The sequence below is a fragment of the Spermophilus citellus genome, assembly GCF_964194105.1.
Source record: "Spermophilus citellus genome assembly, chromosome: 12".
NCBI lineage: Eukaryota > Metazoa > Chordata > Mammalia > Rodentia > Sciuridae > Spermophilus > Spermophilus citellus.
In genome coordinates, this window is record NC_138198.1 from 10,838,751 (window position 1) to 10,860,590 (window position 21,840).

At 50.4% G+C, this 21,840-nt stretch overlaps 1 protein-coding gene across 4 annotated transcripts in view; it reads left to right on the forward strand.

Moving 5' to 3' along the window:
* The window catches only part of PTCH1 (patched 1), a 65,763-nt gene that overhangs the window by 37,735 nt on the left and 6,188 nt on the right, over nucleotides 1-21,840 (forward strand). For all 4 annotated transcript variants that reach the window (XM_081262678.1, XM_081262677.1, XM_081262680.1 and 1 more), the window contains 8 exons: nucleotides 4,635-4,753; nucleotides 5,312-5,714; nucleotides 6,111-6,420; nucleotides 10,951-11,093; nucleotides 13,168-13,351; nucleotides 14,808-15,088; nucleotides 17,391-17,528; nucleotides 20,295-20,437. In XM_081262678.1, coding sequence (XP_081118804.1) covers nucleotides 4,635-4,753; nucleotides 5,312-5,714; nucleotides 6,111-6,420; nucleotides 10,951-11,093; nucleotides 13,168-13,351; nucleotides 14,808-15,088; nucleotides 17,391-17,528; nucleotides 20,295-20,437 — 1,721 coding nt within the window. The remainder of the gene's footprint in view (nucleotides 1-4,634; nucleotides 4,754-5,311; nucleotides 5,715-6,110; nucleotides 6,421-10,950; nucleotides 11,094-13,167; nucleotides 13,352-14,807; nucleotides 15,089-17,390; nucleotides 17,529-20,294; nucleotides 20,438-21,840) is intronic.

Below are 21,840 nucleotides of genomic sequence, written 5' to 3' on the forward strand. Positions count from 1 at the left end.
CACGACCCCAGGACCCTAGGACCCCAGGACCCCAGGCAGATTTTAGTGATGTACAAAGACGAGGTAGCTAGACAGTAACTTAAAATCGAATATCAGAAAGCACAGGATGAGGGTATGTTTGCCGTCCCCTGCCTTGGAGGAGTTCCTGCAGCGTATGTCCCTCAGGGGCCCTTGCTCCCCATCTCCCTCTCCTGAGCCGGCCTCTATATTCTCTCCTGTCCCTTATTCTCTTTTCTTCTGGTCTCTTTTCAGCAAACTCGGGTGCCTCCCATTTTTCTACAGAGCACATCTGCTCTCAGTATTCTGTCCTCCTGTCTCCAACCGAGTCCCTTCACTACCAAAGAGCTAGTGTATGTGGATCACAGGAGGGGAGATCCCTGGATCACGCTGGATATCAGTCACAGGTGTTGGCTTCAGGTTACTTGAAAATCACAGGACTCCCAAAAGTGGTCCCGGCAGCAGGTGAAGCAGATGCTTGACCCGGGTAGCCTAGGACTTGGGTACCACAAGATGTCATTGGAGGTTAATCTCAATTTTTAAGGCTCTAGCTGTTTTCGAGGAAAGGGTCAAGGAGCGTTGGCCCGCATCGTGGTGGGCAATTCCCAAAAGGAAGCCACGTTGGGTGTCTCCTGTTCATCTGCTTCTTCATGCAGCTCGCCCAAGCTGTGCGGCTCGCCAGAAGGTCCAGCATGGTGACCAGAGAGAGAAGCTGACAGATCATGAATTCAGTTCTTGCTGAAACTTGGGTCAACACATTGAGCGTTTTCCTGGTCTTCACATGTGTCACGTGAGAACCAGTCAGTACGTGCTTGAATGTCATTTCACTAATGGCTGATGGAGGCCCCAGCCGTGGGTCGTCCTGCTGTGTTTGCAGTCCGAGGTTCCCCGACCTTCAGGGTCAGATAGAGATGAGAGGAGATCTTGTGCCAGTCACCGTAATGCCAGTCCCAAGAGAATATTGAAAAGGAGCATTTTATTTATTTATTGAGATTGTCTTAAGTATATAGAAACAGTGTGTGAATAAAGGGCTGAAATGGCATCTGAAAGTAGGAGCCGCACACAGGAAGTGACCATATCTGGGTGCTCAGTAATGAGACAGAGAAGTGAAGGATGCCTGTAAAACCCGGGGTGCAGCTGGAGTTCCAGGGGCCCTCTACACAGGCGTGCATCTGCCCCACACCCACTGGCCCACCTCGTTCTTGGTCCTTGTTCTTGTTGCATTGAAATTGTCCTGGAGCCTCTGAGCAGTGGGCCCTCTCTCCTCGCTCTCTCCTCCACCCCTCCTGCCTCACTGTCCTTGGGCCTCTCGATTCTCAGCTGCTCACACACCTTCTCTTCTTCTTTCTCCTCTCTCGTTCTCTCCTCTCCTCTCTTAGTACATACGATGGTTCATCAAGGCACACTCTGCTTTGGTGACATCCTGTGGTGTGGTGTTCTGAAAAGCTACCTGAGTCCCCTTGTGAGCAGTAGCCTTTCACAAACCAGTGCGCTGGGTTCTCCCAAGGTAAGCACCTCATGGAGACCAGATGAGTACTGGGGGTCCTGGGCCTCTGTTCTCAGTCACCATATTGGCCTTAGAAAATGGCATCTGGAGCTTCCGAAAGTCCTCTATTAGACCAATGGCTTCCCATGACTCTTCAGCTCATTCCCTCTCTCAAAAATAAGAAATGACGGGGAGGGCAATGTAAAAGGAAAAAAAAAAGAAGAAGAAGAAAGAAAATAAAAATGTGGCAAGATTTTTGCATGGTCATCAGAAATTTTACCCTTGTTCCCTTTCAAATGCATTGACATTCAGAATTGACCCTGATGTGGCTTCTCTTTCCTTAAGATGCCTGTAGTAAGCTGTGACTCTGGGTATTTGTGTTTTGTGTCTGCAGCATGCTATAGGTTAACAGGAGACCCAAAGGAGGGTCTGTCCAATAATAAATCCACATGACCTTTGGATTTTGTAGCATGAGCAAAACAGATTTTCCCCACCTGGAGAAATTGTCATATGCCTCCTTGATCCCTCCTTCCAGATGCCACCAGTGTGGCAGAAAGCTTTGGCCCCATCTGCAGTTCTTTGGGACCAATGTCCTCCCCAGGTCTGTGCTGTCACCCAGTGGTTTGGGGTCTTCAGTGAATCCTTCCAGATGAGAAGCCCTGCTTGTTGCAGTGGTACAAGGATTTAGATAGGTCCCCCTACAGGTGACTCAGCAAGGTCACAGTAGACGCTCTGGGATTAGGGACATTTTCTTTAAGCACAGTGGTTGGACAGTGCAAGATCATTGCCATCCATGGTTCTGATTCTCTCAGAATTTCTCAAAGGCCCTTCTGCCTCTGCATTTAGCCTTCTCTTCCCAAGGAATCCTTGCTGTTCACATCTGCTATTTTAGTGCACTTCTGGGGACATTGAAGTTCTGCTGTTTTCTTTGCAGAATCTCTCTCTCCCTACGTGTATAATATTCCATTTAAAAAAAAAAATGAGTCCGATGAGATTTGGCTTTGGGGTTCTTCTTTCACCCCTCCATTTCCACCTCAGGAGACGGAGCAAGTGCCTGTTGGATTTCTCTGGCTGATGAGGATCAGCACTCCCCGGCCACCACGCACAGCCTCACTGTTCTGCTCTGGTTTGTGCCTGGGCTGCGTGTCTTGGCTTGGGTGGCTGTGCCCACCAGAGGCTCTTTCCTCATCCTGGGGACTTTGGCCCAAAGTGAGGTGCACAGTTTATTCTCTACATCTCACTCATGAGTTGTAAATGACTGTAGTTTAAAAAGTGGAAAGGATTCAGTCCCCTGGACGTCTTCCTGGAAATCATCCTCGGTGTCCCACCTGCTTGCCTAGCATTCCCTGTTTAATGGGTCAGGGGTCCAACCCAGTCCGAGTTCACCCTCTCAGCAACCAGTCTGGGGAGTAAGAACTCCCCATTCTCAGCTGGGCTGAGGGCTTTGCGTCGAGGCTGCATGTGAATCCAGTTCACTGGGAAATGTCAGGCCGATGGGCTCTTCTGCAGTTTGGGTGATGGTTTCTGTCAGTAGCAATAAGAGTGTCCACCTCCTGGTTGCTGTGGGAATTGAATCATGTAGTAGCTGCCAGTCTCCCATTCCTTCTCCTTGTGGTCCTGAGTGCCTGGACCCAGGAGGACTCTCCCAGTCCTATCTCCTCTACATGGAGCATATAGGCCTTCCCTGCTCCTGCCTGAGCCCTGCAGAACCATATACTAGGAGGCCTTCCTTGACAGACAGCTCTCCCCACCCCACCCCCATACTCTCCCTCTGAGCTCCTCTGGAACCTGGGTGGTATCTGCTTTTATCATATAATGTACACATTATATGCATCCGCCCAGATTGTAATTTGTAGCTGACTGTCTCTGAGCAGTCGTAGAGATCTTTGCATCTCCACCACCCAGCACAGTACTAAAGTTTAAACAGAAAAGTGTCTGTTTATTAGCTGACCTCCCTGGTCATGATAGTGAGGTGCTGCTTCGTGTAGGCCTGCCTATCAAGTCGATAACATGCCTTGCATACGTTAGACTGGTAAGGTAACATGCTCCGTGATTTTTAATCGATGAGGAATTTTCAAGATAGAACCTCTTCAGTAATCTTCAGATGTGGCGCCTGGCTGCTTACGGTTTCCTAGACTTGATGGGGATTCGTTGCTGAAAGGCAGGGCTCAGGGCTCCTCCTTCACCTGGAGCCCACATTCACAATTCCTTTCAAAGGCCTCTTGCGAGGTCCCCCTTGATTTGTTAGGTACCAGTTATAGCCACACTTTCTTCCCTCTGTCTGAACTGTTTACCTAATTTGAAAAGGTCTCCTTTAGAGACCTACTAGGTTTTTAATTTTTAAGCAAATTTCTGATGATTTCCTGGCTACTTAGCATTCCAGGTCCATTTTTCTTTTCTGCCTCTTCCCCTGCTTTTCTGAAGGGGACTGTCCTCCGTCAACTTTGCCTATTAACAGCCCGGATTTTGTAATTTTTACTAGGTCAGCAGGAGATTTGCCAAAGCTCTGCGGAGTCCAGCCCTGTGTTTATTCTAGGTGACGGTGTGACTTTTGAATCCGTACTTATTTATTCTGTGTAGTATAATCACACACAGGAATGTCCCTCTGCTTCACTCCCTGACCTCCTCTCTCCTCGATCACACACCCCACAGGCCACTCCTGAGGCTACTTGGAATGTGCCTACTAAAAACCTCAGGGGACAAGTGTGAAATTCTGTGTTTTAAAGGTGACATTTTTATACACTCAACCCGCTTTATGTACAGATTCCTAAGTGTAAAATCGGGGCTGCGTGAACTCTTGGAAACGCCTGCAAGGGAAATAACGTTTCTCTGTTTTGAAACAAAGCGTCTCAAGGACGTTCTCGGTTCTACCTTTGGTGTGGTCGGGGTTCCAGAAAGACCGGAGCGGTGGTCTGTTTAGTCCCACGTTATACCTTCTGGGGTCGTGGAGTTATTGGAGGTAGAAAGGGTCTGCAGGAGGGGACCTCTTGTACCCACATGGTCTCTTGATGACGGAGACGAGAAAAGTGGCAAGAAACTCCACCATCTCCCCCACTTTCCACGGCAGCGGATGTTATTGAAGCATCTTATTTCAGAGGGATGCTCTGGCCGGCCGGGGTGGCGTGTGGGTGACCGGGTCCCTCTCTCCTAGGCTGCGGTGGTGGTGGTATTCAACTTTGCCATGGTGCTGCTCATCTTCCCTGCCATCCTCAGCATGGACTTGTATCGGCGCGAGGACAGGAGATTGGATATTTTCTGCTGTTTTACAAGGTACATTTTCAGGCTGCTGTGGCCCTTCTTGGCGGGGTCCAGAGGGGCGCTGTTGAGGGAACCCCTCCAGTCTCGTAAGGGAACATGGTTGTCAGCAGGATTTGGACTTGGCAGGGGGCAGAGGTAGGGCCAGATGGACCCTGGATGCTTGCCTGGGAGGGCATCCCAGCCCCAAGGCTTCTCCCTCCCTCAACAGAATGTTCTCAAAACCCCTGGGGTTCTGGTGGCTGTGACCCACATTTGCTGAAGGGTGGGAGTGTCTCATAGCTCTCTGGGTTAGAGCAGAGCAAGGTTGAAACACACCCACCTAGAAAAACCATGGGGTGTTGGGGAATGCCAGAAGGGGTGCATCGTCACATGGACTGTATTTAGGATCAGCCATTCATTTGGCCTCCATGGACTCCATCAGGCCCACATCCAAGTCGGTCACATGACATTGCAGGAGTCCAAAATCTCAGCTCTTTGAATGGGTGGCATCCGTCATCAGGGAAAACGAGTGCAGCCTTTCTCTGTCACCATGTCACCGCGTAACCTGCAACGCATTTGCCCTTCCTTCAGCCCCTGTGTCAGCAGAGTGATTCAGGTCGAACCCCAGGCCTACACGGAGCCTCGTGGGAACGCCCGCTACAGCCCCCCGCCCCCCTACAGCAGCCACAGCTTTGCCCACGAGACGCACATCACCATGCAGTCCACCGTGCAGCTGCGCACGGAGTACGACCCCCACACGCACGCCTACTACACCACCGCCGAGCCGCGCTCCGAGATCTCCGTGCAGCCTGTCACCGTCACCCAGGACACCCTCAGCTGCCAGAGCCCCGAGAGCGCCAGCTCCACCAGGGACCTTCTCTCCCAGTTCTCCGACTCCAGCCTCCACTGCCTCGAGCCCCCCTGTACCAAATGGACACTCTCGTCTTTCGCAGAGAAGCACTATGCGCCTTTCCTCCTGAAACCCAAAGCCAAGGTAATCTACTGCCACGTCACATTCTCCCTTCCCTCGGCGTGGAAGGGAGGCAGCTCCTTGGGGGTTCATCAGAGTGCTGCTGCTTTTCTTATTTGGCCACGTTGATGTCAGTGGAGTCGATTCCACAGAGCTTGAGGCTCTGAGCTCACCTTCTGTAGAGTGAAGCCCTTGTAGCCAGTGTTCCCGTGAGTGTAGATTGACTCCTTAATGCTGTCATCATTTTTATTCTTCATGAGGTTATTTAGGAATGTGCTGCCTAGGATTTTATGTTTCCCCCTCTGGGAGAATAAGTGCTCCATGCCCCAGCGGGGCCATAGGACGGGACAGGCCCTCCAAGCTTGTCCTGCAGAGCCCGCAGGGTCCCTCCAGGCTGATCCCCTGCCTCTTGTCTTGCAGGTCGTGGTGATCTTCCTCTTCCTGGGCTTGCTGGGGGTCAGCCTTTACGGGACCACCCGAGTGAGAGACGGGCTGGACCTTACCGACATTGTCCCTCGGGAAACCAGGGAGTATGACTTCATCGCCGCGCAGTTCAAGTATTTTTCTTTCTACAACATGTATATCGTCACGCAGAAGGCCGACTACCCGCACGTCCAGCACCTGCTGTATGACCTCCACAGGAGCTTCAGCGACGTCAAGTACGTCATGCTGGAGGAGGACAAGCAGCTCCCCAAGATGTGGCTGCACCACTTCAGAGACTGGCTGCAAGGTGAGCACACGGGGCCGTGCTCCTCCGCCAGCCGCCTGCTCCCCTGGACGGTTCTCCTCTGTCCCTTGGTTCAGGCCGTAGATCGCAACACAGCGCTGACATTATGTTCCATCAACTTCAAAGCGTTGCTTCGAATGCGTAGGTAGCCTGCTCCTGCACCTGCCTCCCCCCACGGGCTTTGACCTGTCAAACAAGGCAGATGACCCAAGCGGGTGGCGCAGAAACTTCTGTAAGAATTTACGAGTCCAGGTTTAGCAGAAGGGAAAGCACGTGGTACAATATGGAGCCCCGTGGCTTTCGTGGTTGTGTCTTGGGTTGGTGGCTAGTTTGGGTACCAAGTAAAATCAAGATTCCATCTTTTGATCATCTTTAAAAAACTGTTTTTAATGGACTTAATTTTTTGAGTAGTTTTGAGTGTTCAGCAAACTCAGTGGAAGGCACAGTTTCTCACGTCCCTCCTTCCCCAACACACACTGCCTCCACCAGAGCAGTGCATCTGTTATAGTTGATGGGCCTGCGTGACAGCACCGTCACTCACAGTCCTTAGCTGGTATTCAGGTCCATTTTGACCGTCTTCTGATTTGGCAAACGAAGTCAATTTATTAATGCACAATCACATTTCATACTATTTCATAAATAATCAAATCCTTTAAAATGCCTTTCTTGGCTTCTTACCTTGCTCTCAGAAACATTTCTAGGAAATATTAGTCAACTAGAGGGGGAAAAAAAATTGTCTAAATTTGTTCCTGCTAACTGACTGAATATAAATGTACTCAGTGATTCCAAGAACATCTGTTCATTTATTCTGTGTTGACACACTGCAATGTGAAGTAGAGAATCAGCATCATTATCCACACAATTCAAGCAAAAATGCTTTTACTGGAATACCCAAATAATTATAGCCCCAACATTTTTTGGCTTAGATTATCCAAATGATTGTCTTAATTTCCCACTTAATTAGGCTTGTTTAAACACAGATTTAAGTGTCCTTTTGGGTCTTATGTAAAGATTAGACAGCAGTTTCCCTGAGTGTTGCACAAGATGGGAAACAGCTTGAATTTGATTGAACTTGAACTTGATGGAAATTGGTTCGGTACAGTTTCTGGCCTTAACTTATGTTACTAGAATTTCGTTCATACATTGATACCAGATTTGACTTTTGTTGTGGAGGGGGGTGAAGAGACCACCGTGGCATGATGATCACTTCTTAGCGCGCACATGGGATGAACTTTAATTTGTTCCAAGTCTTATTTTTTAATTATGATTATTTTTTTAACATTGAGTCCTGAAAGCGATGGTTTTCGGGCAGTGAGTGAGAGGAGAACCAGGCAGTTGAAATTCCCTGCTCTTCATTTTTTCCCCTCATCAACCAAAGACCTGCAAATACGTTGCCACAAATGACAAAAGACATCTGCTGTGTGCTGCCAGGCTCTGGACAGAGGAAGGTGTCCCAGGGTCCTCCACCATGGCTTCGGGGCTCACTGTGGTGTGCTAGGCCCCGCTAGTCGCTGGGCAGCACAGAGGCTGGCCCTCCATCTCAGAACCTGCAGGTGATCTCGTTACTTCCATCCTGTGAGAGACCTAACGCTTTCCAACTTGGAATCCTTTTTCTTGAAGGTACATGTGAATCATGTTTTGGTTGCTGGGTGGACAGCTCCCAGCTAGGCCCGGTGAGATCCATTCATGGTCACAGTTAGGGTCTCAGCCACCCTGGAACTCTGTCTGACCCTCCTGAGGCCCAGCAGCAAAATGACCAGAGCCTGAGTCCATTGGCTGCTGAGATGATTTGAGGACCTGTTGAGAGGCTGATTGGGGTCTTTGAACATTCCCTTCCCCAAAGCTTTGAGTCAGTTTTCCTTACGAACATTTTTGTGTAGTTTTTAAGTGATGGGAGGGTGCCGCCTTGGATTTTTTATGGAATTGCCAATCAAACCATATCACTCATTAGTCTCTATCTATCAACATTCCAATAGTTCTTTGATTTTACTCCTAAAAATACAAAATGGCCCATGTGGAAATCATCTCTCGTGTCATAATACACGTGTAAGTGGTGTAGAATTGGAGATAAAAACCAAATTGCATTTGTTTTCATTCCACAAGTGAAGTTTAGGTTAATGATTTAAGGTCCCATATATTGAACTTTATACTAGAAAATATTTTTGAGCCGGGCATGGTACACCATGCCTGTAATCCCAGTGGCTCAGGAGGCTGAGGCAGGAGGATGGTGAGTTCAAAGCCAGCCTCAGCAAAAGCGAGGCGATAAGCAACTTAGTGAGACCTTGTCTCTAAATAAAATACAAAATAGGGCTGGGGATGTGGCTCAGTGGTCAAGTGCCCCTGAGTTCAATCCCTGGTACCAAAAGAAAAAAGAAAAAGAAAATATCAAACTAATCATGAAAGGAGTTAACAGTGCTGTACAGTTGCTGACCTCTTGTCCCTTAGAACCTCCAGTCTACTGATGAGCACAGCACCCCAGGGATCCGCACTGTGGAAACAAGTTCAGCTAACTGGCCAGCAGGGTTGACCTCCCCAGATCTGTGTTTCTTCTTGGTTTTGCTCTAAGGGACCTCAAAAGACTGTGTAAATATATCTAACAAATGTGCTCCCAGTTTTGGGTCCCGCCTTTCCAAATTCCCCACCAGATGCCATTGGTACTGGAGTTGGCTCTGCCCGTCTCGGCCAGACGCGCCTTCACCAGACACTTCTGGGCACCACTGTGTGTTCAGGGTAGTTTCTGCCCTGAGTGGATCAAGCTGACTCCCTCAGGGTCAAAGAATAGCTCTGGCACTTTCTCCCTATTGGCTCTTGTGGGGTTTTCCACCTTTCCAAGCCTCAGTTTCCTTATCTATAAAGTGGGGATGATGAAACCCAGGGGGCTGTCTCCAGGGAGGTCACTGGACTTGAACAGGGAGGAGCGATGGTGTAGAACACCTGGGGTGGCCCAGGTTCCCAGGAGTCACAGGTCAACAGGGACAGGGTTAAATGCCACCCAAGTCAGGAAGGGATGAAAATCCTACTGTGGCCCAGCAAACAGACCCTGCCTATTTGGGGTAGGGCGTCAAGCGGTGGGGGAGAGGGGAGCAGTTGTTTTTCCTCTCCTGTTTATTTTTTCAAAAATAAAACCTCTAGGTCATAAAATGACATCTGTTCAGTACCACTTGCGTGCACACCTCCCTGTGAGAGACGGTCTGTCTGGAGGTGGGGAGCGTGGCCATCCCCTCCCGGTGGTCTGTCCTGCCTGCATCCTCTACGCCCACCCCATTATAACAGGGCCTCCTTTCCCTGTGGAGCCCCTATCCTCATCCCCAAATTGTTCAAATAAAAACAGTGCATAGAGCAGGTCAGGAAGAGGGTTTGGTTTTTAAAAACAGAGGAAAAGGAATCTATAAACCACGCCCCCCCCCAAACTTCAAACCCCAAGAGCACAACCATTCCTAGCACTCACATAACCAGATTTTTTTTTTTTTTTTTTTTTGGTCTTTGAAGCCACCCAAGGCGTGTCCTGAAATGAAGTAAACCCTCTGCCTGCTCCCCATCTCCGCCTAACCCATACACCAGGGCTCGTTCAAAAGCCGAGGTTTCCTGAGCTGCTGGGGCCTGGCTCTACTTGGGAGGTCATTGGGGAGAGCTTGTATGCCAGCCAACGCTCAGACCCTAAGGCCAGGTCACTAGGGCCCTGTTTTCTCTTCCAACATGCTTATCTCTTTACAGCTGTAGCCAGACCGTCAGGTCTGTAATGATGGTTTTGATTATGGAGGCCAAGCCCAGCTGTGTGTGGTGGGCTGCTGGGCTCACCCATCCCCCCAAGCCCCGAGAGCGCTCTCCTTCCCCCTCCCCTCGGGCTTGCGGTTTGTCATCTGTTCTCACAGAGCCTCCTTGTGCTGGCCTGTGGCTTCCTGTTCTCCATCTGATCCAAATTCACCCTGTGAGGTATTTCCCTGTGTGCAGGAGACCCCTCCGTTCCCCGTCCCCCACACCCCCTGGGAAGGAAGGGTGGCAGAGAGGAAGAGCGTTGGGGAGGGAATAGGTGTTGGCTGTGATCTTTACACAACCTGGCAGCGGATCCCACAGCTTGTATTAGCTCCACAAGTCGAACAGATGGATCGAATTGACAGTCCTGTCCACTCACCCTGGGCTCCAGGAGCCGCTGAGTTGCTGTTTGAGGCTGGGACTTGCATGTGTTTCTGCCCCTCTGCGTAGAATTTCTGGTGGCATTGAAGAACCCTGGCTCACCTCCAGCTAATGAGCCCCGTGTCTTTCTCTCCTCTCTTGCTTTCTGGGATAGTCACCGGGGAGAAGAAGCAGAGTTATGTTTTTCTAAAGGTACAACGTGTGTTTTCTGCCCCCCTTCTGACCAATGAATGAGCTAAGCCACCTGCAGTCCATTCATGAACACCCAGTAGTCTGAGCGGAAGTAGAAGGCAGACTGTGGAGTCCCCCGTCCTGCTGGCTGTCCTTGGCCCACCCCCTTGGGACCAGGGGGCTTCTGGCTAAGAGTTGTAATGCATTCCACACATTGGCCTTTTCTAGGACTTCAGGATGCATTCGACAGTGACTGGGAAACTGGGAAAATCATGCCAAACAATTACAAAAACGGATCCGACGATGGGGTCCTGGCCTATAAGCTCCTCGTGCAGACCGGCAGCCGCGATAAGCCCGTGGACGTCAGTCAGGTACTTCGGCCCTCGGGGCCTCCCAGGGAGTCTCTGCAGGCATGGCTCAGTGGAGCTCTGGGGCAGCTGCCAGAGGGAAGATGGGTTGGTAGTCCCTGGTCCCAGCCTGTGCCCTCTGGGGACCTGAGGCGTAAGGACTGGCAGGAAGCATCTCGAGTGGGCTCTGATTCTTACCTCATCCCACCAGCTCAATGTGTGGCCTCCAGCAGGTCAGGGAATCTCATTTTCCTCCTCCGTCAGGTGGGGACAGGTGTTGACCCCCAGCACAGTTATAATTGGCAAAATAAAGAGCAGGAGACAGTGCAGGTTAGAAGTGCTGGGTCACGTGTCCCTCCCCCTTCTAGTACCTGTGACCACGGGGGTCTTGATGGTATTCAGACCTGGACAGATGGGTTTGTTGGGTAGCAGTCATTGCAATGAGCAGAATTCGGGTTGGCTGGATGGCTTAGAGGATTGGAGAGGTTGCTGGAAGGACTGGAGGATTTCGACCTCATTCATTCGGGTCACCCGGACCCACGCCCTTGGACACTGAGCACAGACGCATGGCGGCCTCCAGAGGGCAGTTCCTCAGGATCCGCGTGGACTTGCCATTGTGGTTGCTGCCCGCCCCTCATGTGAGCTGCTGCTCCCTCCCAGTGCATTTGCATCCTCTCGGTGACTCTTGGGTCCCAGCACATCCCTTCTGACTCCTCAGGCATGCAGCGGAGTGTGTCCAGGTGGGTCAGGACCACTCCTGCCATCCACAGAGCCTCTTCCCTCTTCTCTTTGGAGTTTGCTGGCTTCACCTTCAGGCAGAAATCGTCATGCTAATGATCTTAGCAGCTCTGTTTATTGTCTCTCCTTTTCTACTGGCATGAAAGGTGACAGATTTACAAAGTACATTGTTCCGAGTTATTATGGAGTGTGAAAGTCGGCGCTCTAGAGCAGCGTGCAGCGAGCTGTCAGGCTTGACAAGGGTGTGGGCAGAGGAGCCTGCCCGAGGGACAATAGCAGGGACGTGCCCAGGAAGCTGGGGAGGAGCTAGGGACCCAGACACCGAGACACCGTTGGACAAATGTGGCAGGGCCAGGCCTCCAGATATCACTTCCTCTGCCTGGGAGGGAGGAAAACATGCCTCAGGCAGGGCGGCCAGGAGCTGTGCTGTGTAATTCCAGAGACGGTTTGAAGACATGCAGTTGTTACGTATCCTGTGGATTAATTGAATCCAGATCCCCGAAGTCTAGTTCTCTCCCTCTGCTCCACACTCTCTCCCTTCCCTCTTTCTCTAGGAACTACTGTCACTGGGGTTTTTTCATTTTTGTTAAAAAAGACCAAAAGTATTGGAACGAGGCCTGAAATCTAAAATAAACAGGAAAAAAATTTTTTTTTCACTGTGTCTAACACACACACACACACACACACACACACACACACACACGGGTCTCGCAGCACCTTGACCTGAGCAGAGCCGGCGAGATCCACTGTAGAGGGAGCGACTTGGCTGGGCCCAGGGATCTGGCTCACTTAGGTCTGACCACGTCTCAGAAATAAGATTAGCGAGAAAGCCGAGGCTCTGTGTCAGGTCTTCCACTCCCTGGTGACGGGCATTTTTTTGCATACGTGGGTCATAGGAGGCTAGTGTTAGCAAAATTTATACAGATGTTGTTTTATTTTTATAGCTCTCCTCCATTTACTGGGTGGCATTTCCTTCAGTGTTAACAGCAGAGGTTAACTGCACACAGACGTGCTTGGGGATCCTTGCCAGGGTTCCCCCCCTTCCCCTCCTATAAATATGTTTCTCCAGATTGTTCATTCCCCGCCTTGGCTGCAGACAGCCTTTTAGCATTCAGATTTAATTGGTTCAGCCGGTTCCTGAGCCATCTGCAGGACCGTGTGTGTTATAAACAACTGAGGATTGCCTTCTCCAATAAGTGGGTTCGGAGAGAAACCCACGTGCTCCCGTGGGACCCAAACACTTTGTCTCCTTGGGTGCCATGTTTTTTGTTGGAAATGCACTGTGGTGCCCCGTGGGTTTCCGGGCAGGAGCGCGTCCACCCCGCACCCGTCTCTGAAGGCCTCTATTCTTGTCTTGCAGTTGCCCACGCAGCGCCTGGTGGATGCGGACGGCATCATCAACCCCAACGCTTTCTACATCTACCTGACCGCGTGGGTCAGCAATGACCCCGTGGCCTACGCCGCCTCCCAGGCCAACATCCGGCCTCACCGACCCGAGTGGGTCCACGACAAAGCCGACTACATGCCAGAAACACGGCTGAGAAGTAAGTAGCACGCTGTCCGCGGGGCCTGGGAGCTCACGGAGGTGCCTCGCCCCGTTCCCCAAAGCCCGGCAGCAGCCCCCTCGGTTGACACTACCCAGGGTTCAAAAGTGTAAATAGAACAATATATTTCTTATAGTTTAAAACTCTGGGAGACGGATGAGGATGTGTAATGGGATACAACCCACGCTCGCTCACGCTGGGAAACGAGTCTCTAATCTCCTTTTGTAGCTTAACTCTCAGACACTCCTCAGGCTTTGGTCTTGAGTGCCAGCTGTTCCCGTGAACGTCAGGGACGCCTCCAGGTTGAGTGTTATTTTACTATTGCAGAGTTTTATCGCCGGGGATTATATGTTTATCTTAACTTTGTCAACTCTGGTGTTGAAGGGATTTTTGGCACGTTGGGTCATTCCTATAAGCCACCAAGCACCTGTGCTCTGTCAAAGCTGTTTAAACCAGAGCGGAGAAGTGTATACAACAGTGTCCTCTTCCTTTCACCTCTCAGCCCAGAGTTTGAAAGGTGGTTCTGGTGGATTCGATTTGCATTTACGTTTGAGATATTAGTAGCAGTGTGCGTTTCGGATATCGGGCCAAGAGAGGATGTGAGAAAGAAGACGAGTCCTCTGCTCGCAGGGCCGGGAAGCCAGCGGGTTGTGCTTCCCCGTATCTGAACCCCAGAGTCTCGTGGCAAGCAGCCAAGGCTTGTCTTAATGAAAATTTATAGTTGAGATTATAATAGGGCAAATCATGTTCAGCAAGTCAGCTGAATGACCCCAGAGGGTCTGCAGGGCACAGCGGCAGGAACCAAAGGCTTGTTGCAAGAGGGTTTCTCCCCAGTCGCCCAAGACTTAGCATTGCATTAGCAAAGATGCAAGGGAGGTGTAAGTTGGTAGGATTGCTAAAGGGTAAGAAAGCAGAGCATTTTTCTCAGTAAAGCATGACCCTGGAATCATTTTGTGCTCATAGCGATCGAGGAAACCAGTCTGTACTTGGTGACTTCAAGAGTGTTGGTATGACAAAAAGCATTCCCAAAATTGAAGTCCTGAGGTGTTGGGCCCCTCACAAACAGTGATTGAGTGCTTCCGGAAGATTAAAATGGGGGGCTGAAGAATGCTCATATCATGGGCTCCTTGCCCGTCCTACCTGCCAAAAAAAAAGAAGGTTAATTGTTGGTTAAAAAGCATCTCCATGATGGAGCACTTGCCTAGCATGCAAGAGGCCTTGGGTATAGTCCCCAGCACTGCAAAAAAGGAAAAAAATTTAAAAAAAAAATTTTTTTTTAAACCAAATATGAGCATTATAAAGAGCCCAAGATAAATGTTGTTTCTCCTTTATGTTAAAAAGAGGGGCCGTGAGCATGGTTTTCTGCAAAGCTCCTCTCTCCTTGCATCACATCTATGCAGTGGTGTGGCAGGCGCTTCACCACAGCCCTTCCTCACCGGGTGCCCTCTCTCTCCAGTCCCCGCTGCAGAGCCCATCGAATATGCCCAGTTTCCTTTCTACCTCAACGGCTTGCGAGACACCTCGGACTTTGTGGAAGCCATTGAAAAAGTGAGAACCATCTGCAACAACTTCACGAGCCTGGGGCTCGCCAGCTACCCCAACGGCTACCCCTTTCTCTTCTGGGAGCAGTACATCAGCCTGCGTCACTGGCTGCTGCTGGCCATCAGCGTGGTGCTGGCCTGCACGTTCTTCGTGTGCGCGGTCTTCCTGCTGAACCCCTGGACAGCTGGGATCATTGTGAGTTCATTACAAGGGTCTTTGTGGCTGTCAAATTCCTTTCCTCATAGCTCGTTCTGCAGCCGGGAAGTTGTGTTTATGTCTGGCCCTTTGGAGGGGGGGTATCGATTGCATCATCCAGAATATATTTATTCGACTCTAGGTGGCGAGGTTCATGGTGGAGGTACAGCCTCTAATGGCCGTAATCTTGTGTCCCCTGCATTGCAGTCTGAAAACGTGGGCATACGAGATGGGGGACTTTTTTAAGCACACCTTTGGTTTCAGCTCTGAGCATTTGTGAAGTAGAAATTTTTCTTTCTTCTTCATTCTACCAGTGTCCTTTTGTGACCCCCAACTTAAAGGTGCACAGAAGTTCCTCCTCTGTGTTTGACATGAAAGGGAGACATAAAGAGGTCAGGGCCACGGTTCCAACAAGGGAAGATGCCGTTTGAAGCACTTCTGTATGTTTTAGCTCCCAGGGAAGTGATCATCACCACTGCTACCCTGTTTTTAGGACAGCCATTCTCCAAAGTACTTTGTGATTTGAAGTGAGTTTCATGTAGAGTCCAATAAAATCATGGCAGCCTTTAAAAATTCCACAGAGTGTAGTAGAACCTTTAAAATGCCAAAATTATGGAAACAGAGACCAGGTTTTGTTTCTGCACAAGTTTGGGCAGCAGCAGGTACGTTAAAAGGTAAATGTTTAGTCTGCAGATGTTTTTCACAGTACTCAGGCCATGGACGTTGTCCATCTTCCATTATTCTTCCCCGACCTTCCCCTCTGCCCGCCACCCCACCCACAAGAAGAAAGAGCCTGCCCTCCCCCCTCTGCCCTCTGTATACAGGGAGAGTTTTACTTGTATTTTCTTCCCCTTGGCCCAAGAAACTCCAGCACCTGCCTCGCGGCTCTTTCCATTCCCCCCCACATTTTTACAAGAGAGATAAAAGGCTGCTAGAAGCCGCTCCTTTGGACTCGAGGGTCTGCTGGTCCACCCCAGTTGCTCCTCATCTCTTCAAAGTGCAGCCGCCCCATGACGTGACCCACACCCGCCGCTGCCGGCTTCCCCCGACCTAGGCCAAGGCATCTTCACTTCGCCTGGGCGTCCTCCAACCAAGCCAGACTGCTTTGACCCTCCAGGATTTTTATCCTTCTCATCCCATGAGCTCCCTTTAGGATGGAGGGTGAGGCAACTCCAAACTCTGTTTCAACTCAGTCACTCAGAAGTGTCACCCGTGCCATTCCAGACCTAGCAACACGTAGAAGTTTCTTGTCTCTTTCACACAGGGGGAGGATAGAAAGTGAAGCCATGGCTCTAGGATATGGGGGGGAAATGGCGGAAAGATGATGGATGGTTTCCATGCTTAAGATCAAAGCAGAAAGCTGGGCGCAGTGGCCTGCAATCCCAGCAGCTTGGGAGGCTGAGGCAGGAGCATCCCAAGTTCAAAGCCAGCCTCAGCAACTCAGTGAGGCCCTAAACAACTTGGCAAGACCCTGTCTCTAAATAAAATTTTTTTAAAAGGTGGTGGGGGGGTCTGGGATGTGGCTCAGTTTTTAAGTACCCCTGGATTCTATCCCTGGTACTAAAAAACAAATCAAAGCAGAAGAAAAGACCTTGTTGTAAACTACAGTCATTACCTGGGGATGATTCCAGAACCCCGCCCCCAGACACCCAAATCCATTGATACCTATATGTCTTATAAAATGGCATATTGTTTACACAGAACCTTTGTGCACTTTCTGTAAGCCTTAGGTCAATCACGTTTACATGACATCTAGTACCTAATACAAGGTAAATCCTGACTGTAGTTATTCCAGTGTCTTACTTAGGGCATAAGGACCAGGAGAAACCTCCGTGCCTTCTCAGTACAGGTGCAGGGTTTTCCCCCCAGAGTATTTTCAATCCATGATCGTTCAAATCCACAGATGAGGAAGACCAGAAACAGAGAGCCAATATATGTAAAATGTGCAGCTCTAGTTCTTCACAGATGGCTCTAGTGGAGTCGTTTTGATAGTTTTTTGCCTTACACCACAGTACGACAGCTATATTGGAAAAGCAACTTGCATGACCATACTGAACGGGGCCGATTATGCTCCTTCTTACAAAGGGACTGTACCAAGGTCTCCCTTCCCAGCAGAGCAGAGTGATAGGAAGGGAGGACCTTGTCCAAGGTCACAGCAAGTCAGTCCTTTGATGGCATGTGGGCCACAGGCGTCTTCCTACTCTTGCAGGGAAGTGAGGTCACCTCAGTTCTGCGCCCTCCCTGTTGGACACCTGTGTGTGCTGTGCCCCACACTAATCGCTCACTGTGTGCCTTCTCCAAGGTGATGGTCCTGGCTTTGATGACGGTGGAGCTCTTCGGCATGATGGGCCTCATCGGAATCAAGCTGAGCGCTGTGCCCGTGGTCATCCTGATCGCCTCCGTCGGCATCGGGGTGGAGTTCACCGTTCACGTGGCTTTGGTAAGGGAGAAAGTTTAAGCAACAATTTGATGAGAGGGATCGTTTCCTCCAGCCCCTTTACTGGCCAAGTGGGGTCCTTTATGTTTCCCCACTGCATCACATGACAGGCTCAGGGCTGAAACGTTGGAGCCCTTTCCCTCTGGGGGAGTCTGAGGACAAGGGCAACCACAGAGGACCTGAGCCCTAAGCTGGCGTCAGAGCCAGCCCCGCGGAGTCTGCTCTTTTGATGTGGTCGACTGTCATAGTATCACCTTGGGTCTCGGAGCTGCCAGTTTTGTTCCCAGGACGGAGTGTGTGTGTGCGAGTGTGTGCGTGGGCATGCCGGCACCCAATTTTAAAACAGTCATAAAGTGGAGATGAAACAAGACCACACCAGCCGCTTGGTGGGGACCGCCTGATGGAGGGCGAGATGAGCTGGCACCCAGGGAGCCACCCTCGACCTGTGAGCAGAGGCCTCGGTGCCCCACACTCAGGCGCTGGCTCTTCCACCCGTGTGCACCCCGCTTCCTGACCCCCAGCCTTCAAATCCATGATGGCACAAAGTAAGAGAACCAGCCTTGGTGTCAACAGGAAATCCCGCCCCTATGCATCCGATGCTTGTGAATGTTTTGTTGGAGGAAATCAAATTTTAGAGGGGTCTTTGGTTTGGTTCAAGAGACAAGCCCATGGTGTAGACAGGTCAGAGAACACCGTTCAGAAGGCTCGTAGCAGCATGCAGAAGTGATGAGAGCCTGGGCCTCTGGTGCTGTTGGTGGGTGTTTACTGAGTGAGGATGTGGGCTTGGAATGCCCCAGCCAGGAAGCCTAGTGCTGGACTTGGACCACGTCACTTCTTGCTTTGCTTTTGCAGTTCTGTGGCAGGCGTCCCGTGGCACCGTGGCCCACAGCCTGCGCGTGTCCACACAAAGTCTCCCACCTGTGCTATCTCTGGTCTTTCCAGGCCTTTATTATGCAGCCCAGAGATTATTAACTTTGGTATTTAAAAGGAATGTTTGGTTGAAATTATTGATTAAAAGTTCCTAATATAAAAATGATATTCTCTGAATTTGGAACCTACATAAAATTACCATTTTTTCTTGAAGCTTGGAGGAAAGAGAGTTTTTTTTTTGGGGGGGGGGAGGGTACCAGGGATTGAACTCAGGGGCACTCGGCCACTGAGCCACATCCCCAGCCCTATTTTGTGTTTTCTTTAGAGACAGGGTCTCACTGAGTTGCTTAGCACCTCGCTTTTTGCTGCGGCTGGCTTTGAACTTGCCATCCTCCTGCCTCAGCCTCCAGAGCCACTGGGATTACAGGCCTGTGCCACAGTGCCCAGCTTTTCTCTTTTTTTTAAATGATAGTCTGCCAGCCCAGAATTTAAAAAACACGTAATTCTAATCCCTTTTCTTTCAAAAAGGAGAAACATTTGCACACGAGTTACAGATCGACATGTAATTCGTTTATTCTGCTGGGAATGAAAGACCCGGCCTTTGAGCTAGCATTGCAAACAGGAGTGCTAGAAAAATCAGAACTGATTTTTATCCTGGAAATGCAAACTGCAGGCTTCAAACTGTTTTGCTCCTCCTCAAAAGCCTTTCCAAGAGCACTGTCTACAGGCAGGACACGGTGTTCTTATACGTGAAACTGTTTAGACAGTTACTGCTCTTACAAGGTTTATAACATGACAGAATAGACTTAACAAAGATGCTTCTTCCCCGAGAGTAGGCGGTTCCTGTCACTTTGCTGCATTTCACTGTAAGCCACGGGAGACACATGGCAATGGTGTCATGGTCCAGATATGACACAGAGCAAAAGGACGCCAACCCCCTTTCCTCCCAAGAGCAGAAGGCAGCTGTGTTGACCGCACTGTCTTTCCCAACTCTGGAAAGAGTAGAACCCATTTTAGGGAAAATACGACTCATAGAATGAGTGTATATACTTGTGTTTCTTCATCTGTTAAGAAAAATGACTCTCCTTGTCCTTGCACAGGGCATTTGAGTGACGGGGATGCCCCACAGGGTTCCCGGCCCTCTCTGAGCTCTCTTTTGGAACATCCCAGAGCAGCCCAAACCATTGAGCAGAGAGAAAACTTGTCCCAGGCACAGGGCTCCCTGCTGGAGTCCCGCTATGGGAGCAGGCAGGGAAGAATAATCCCTAAGTCACATTCAGAGGGTCCTGGGTCGCGTTCCCCAACCACCTGATTAACATCACACCTCCTCTACCCAGTCCCACTTGGTACAGGTCAAGCAGTCCTGACTTGGAGAAGCTCAAGGCGCACGCAGGCGGCAGGGGCGTGTCCCTGTACACAGGGGCAGGCTCGGGCCAACTGGAGGTCTGGTCCCTCTTTGTCATGCCTTTGTGGCGCTCCGTTTGAAACAGTGACAGTTCTTCTCTTGGCATGATCACTAGAGGACATGTATTCAGCACCCAGTTGCCTGTGACACTGAGCTGAGCCCTTGGGGAAACAAGATCTTGACCATCTAAAACATCCTCCAGAACACTGGTGCTTTCAAACTGGAGGCCTCCGTGTGAACAGTGAGCTTCTTCAGGGGGACAAACACTTACAGACGCGAATGTGCCCCAATCCCCCCGGAACCAGGACATTGTCGTGTGAGCCTCCATCAAGGCTAGGCTTGAGCCACCCTGGTTAAACATTCCTGGAGCTAAACAGTAAACTCGGAGGAGGGAGTGTCAGGGATGGCCAAAGGCAGCTCACAGCATTTCAAAGCAAAGCATCTGCCACCTGTGGTCTGGGGACCTGACCCTCTGAACCCTTCTCGTCCCACAGGCCTTTCTGACAGCGATTGGCGATAAGAACCGCAGGGCCGTGCTTGCCCTGGAGCACATGTTCGCGCCCGTTCTGGATGGTGCCGTGTCCACTCTGCTCGGAGTCCTGATGCTTGCAGGGTCTGAGTTTGATTTCATCGTCAGGTAAGGGAGAGTGCGAGGGGAGCCTCACCTTGAAAACCACCAAGCTTAGCTCCGTGCTGTTCGTTGCCCTGCCTTCCTGCACCTGGGGGCTGCAGCATCTGCCCCCGGGCCCAGCCGCCTTGATGGTGAAGGGTGTAAAGACAAGCTCTCCTCTAGAGCCCGTGGGAGGGGAGGGGCCTAGCAGCAGGGGCAGCTCCAGGTTGAGGCTGTTTGCACAGGTGACCGAGGTTCCCATTGATTGACCACATTTAATTTACTTCATCTCCTTCAAAACTGTTGAAAGGAAAACTTACAGATACTTAGAATGGTCATCCAGACTTTGTTCTTTTAAGAGGTGAAGACAATGTGCCCAGATCTCATATACAAGTCCCCACTGAGCTTTAGGAAGCAGTGAGCATGTGACTTGGGTGTCACCCTGTGGACATCCAAGCCTGGTTTGAGTGCTTCTCTTGGGGGTCTGGAGGCAGGCTTTTTCTTTCTGGTTGACTGAAGTATGAATGTGACATGAAAGTAGAGCGAGTTTTCCCTCTGAGAGGAACTAGAGATCTGCAGGGAAAGAAGCTCTGTTCTCGAGATAGCAAGAGCGCCATTGCAGCTTGGTGAGGTGGCTCCTCTTCGATCTAACACAACTACAGTGTCAGGTAGCAAAGCCAGGAGAACAGAGGTGCAGAACAAGGACAAGCAGAACCCAATATGAGAACTGACTGGCTCAGGGTACCTCAGTCTGCCTCAGTCTGCAGAGGGAGGCAGATCGGGCCTCCGTGTGTGTGTGTGTGTGTGTGTGTGTGTGTGTATAACAAGGAGTTTTAGCTAAAGCCCACCTGGAATGAGCCACTGTTTGCTCACTCTGGTTTCACACTGGAGTGAGCAGAGGGGCAAGAGCTGTTTCCGTGTAGACCAGCACTTTTCTGGAACCATAAGTACACTTCTAAGTCATCTGAGGTTCTTGAAATGCCAACGAGATCTTTGGGGGCAGGGAAGGGTGGAATCTGCATTCCCGGCCAGCTCCTAGGCAAGGCCCATGCGCGCCGGCCTTCTCAACACAGCCTCGGCAAGCCAATTAGCAAATGTGTGTTTGCCAATACCAACTAGATAGTTGCCTAACTTAGATAAAGGTTTGGGCCTATTTTGTTTTAAGCAGTTAATTTGACTTTGACTTTCATTTCTTCAGTATACATTTACTCAGACATTAGCATTGTCTCTTTAAGGTCTAAAAGCCCCGTGCCAAATAGTTTCTTTTGCGTAATTACTTTCTCATTGAGCACAAAGGCAATGAAAACCCCCAAGTGCCATTTTGCCTAAGCGAGCGCGCCACGGGCCCCACCCACAGCCTTCTGTGTGGCTTAGGGCCTTCGAGGAGAGAGAACAATTCCCAGGTGGTTCAAGACCAGGAGGAGCAGGGA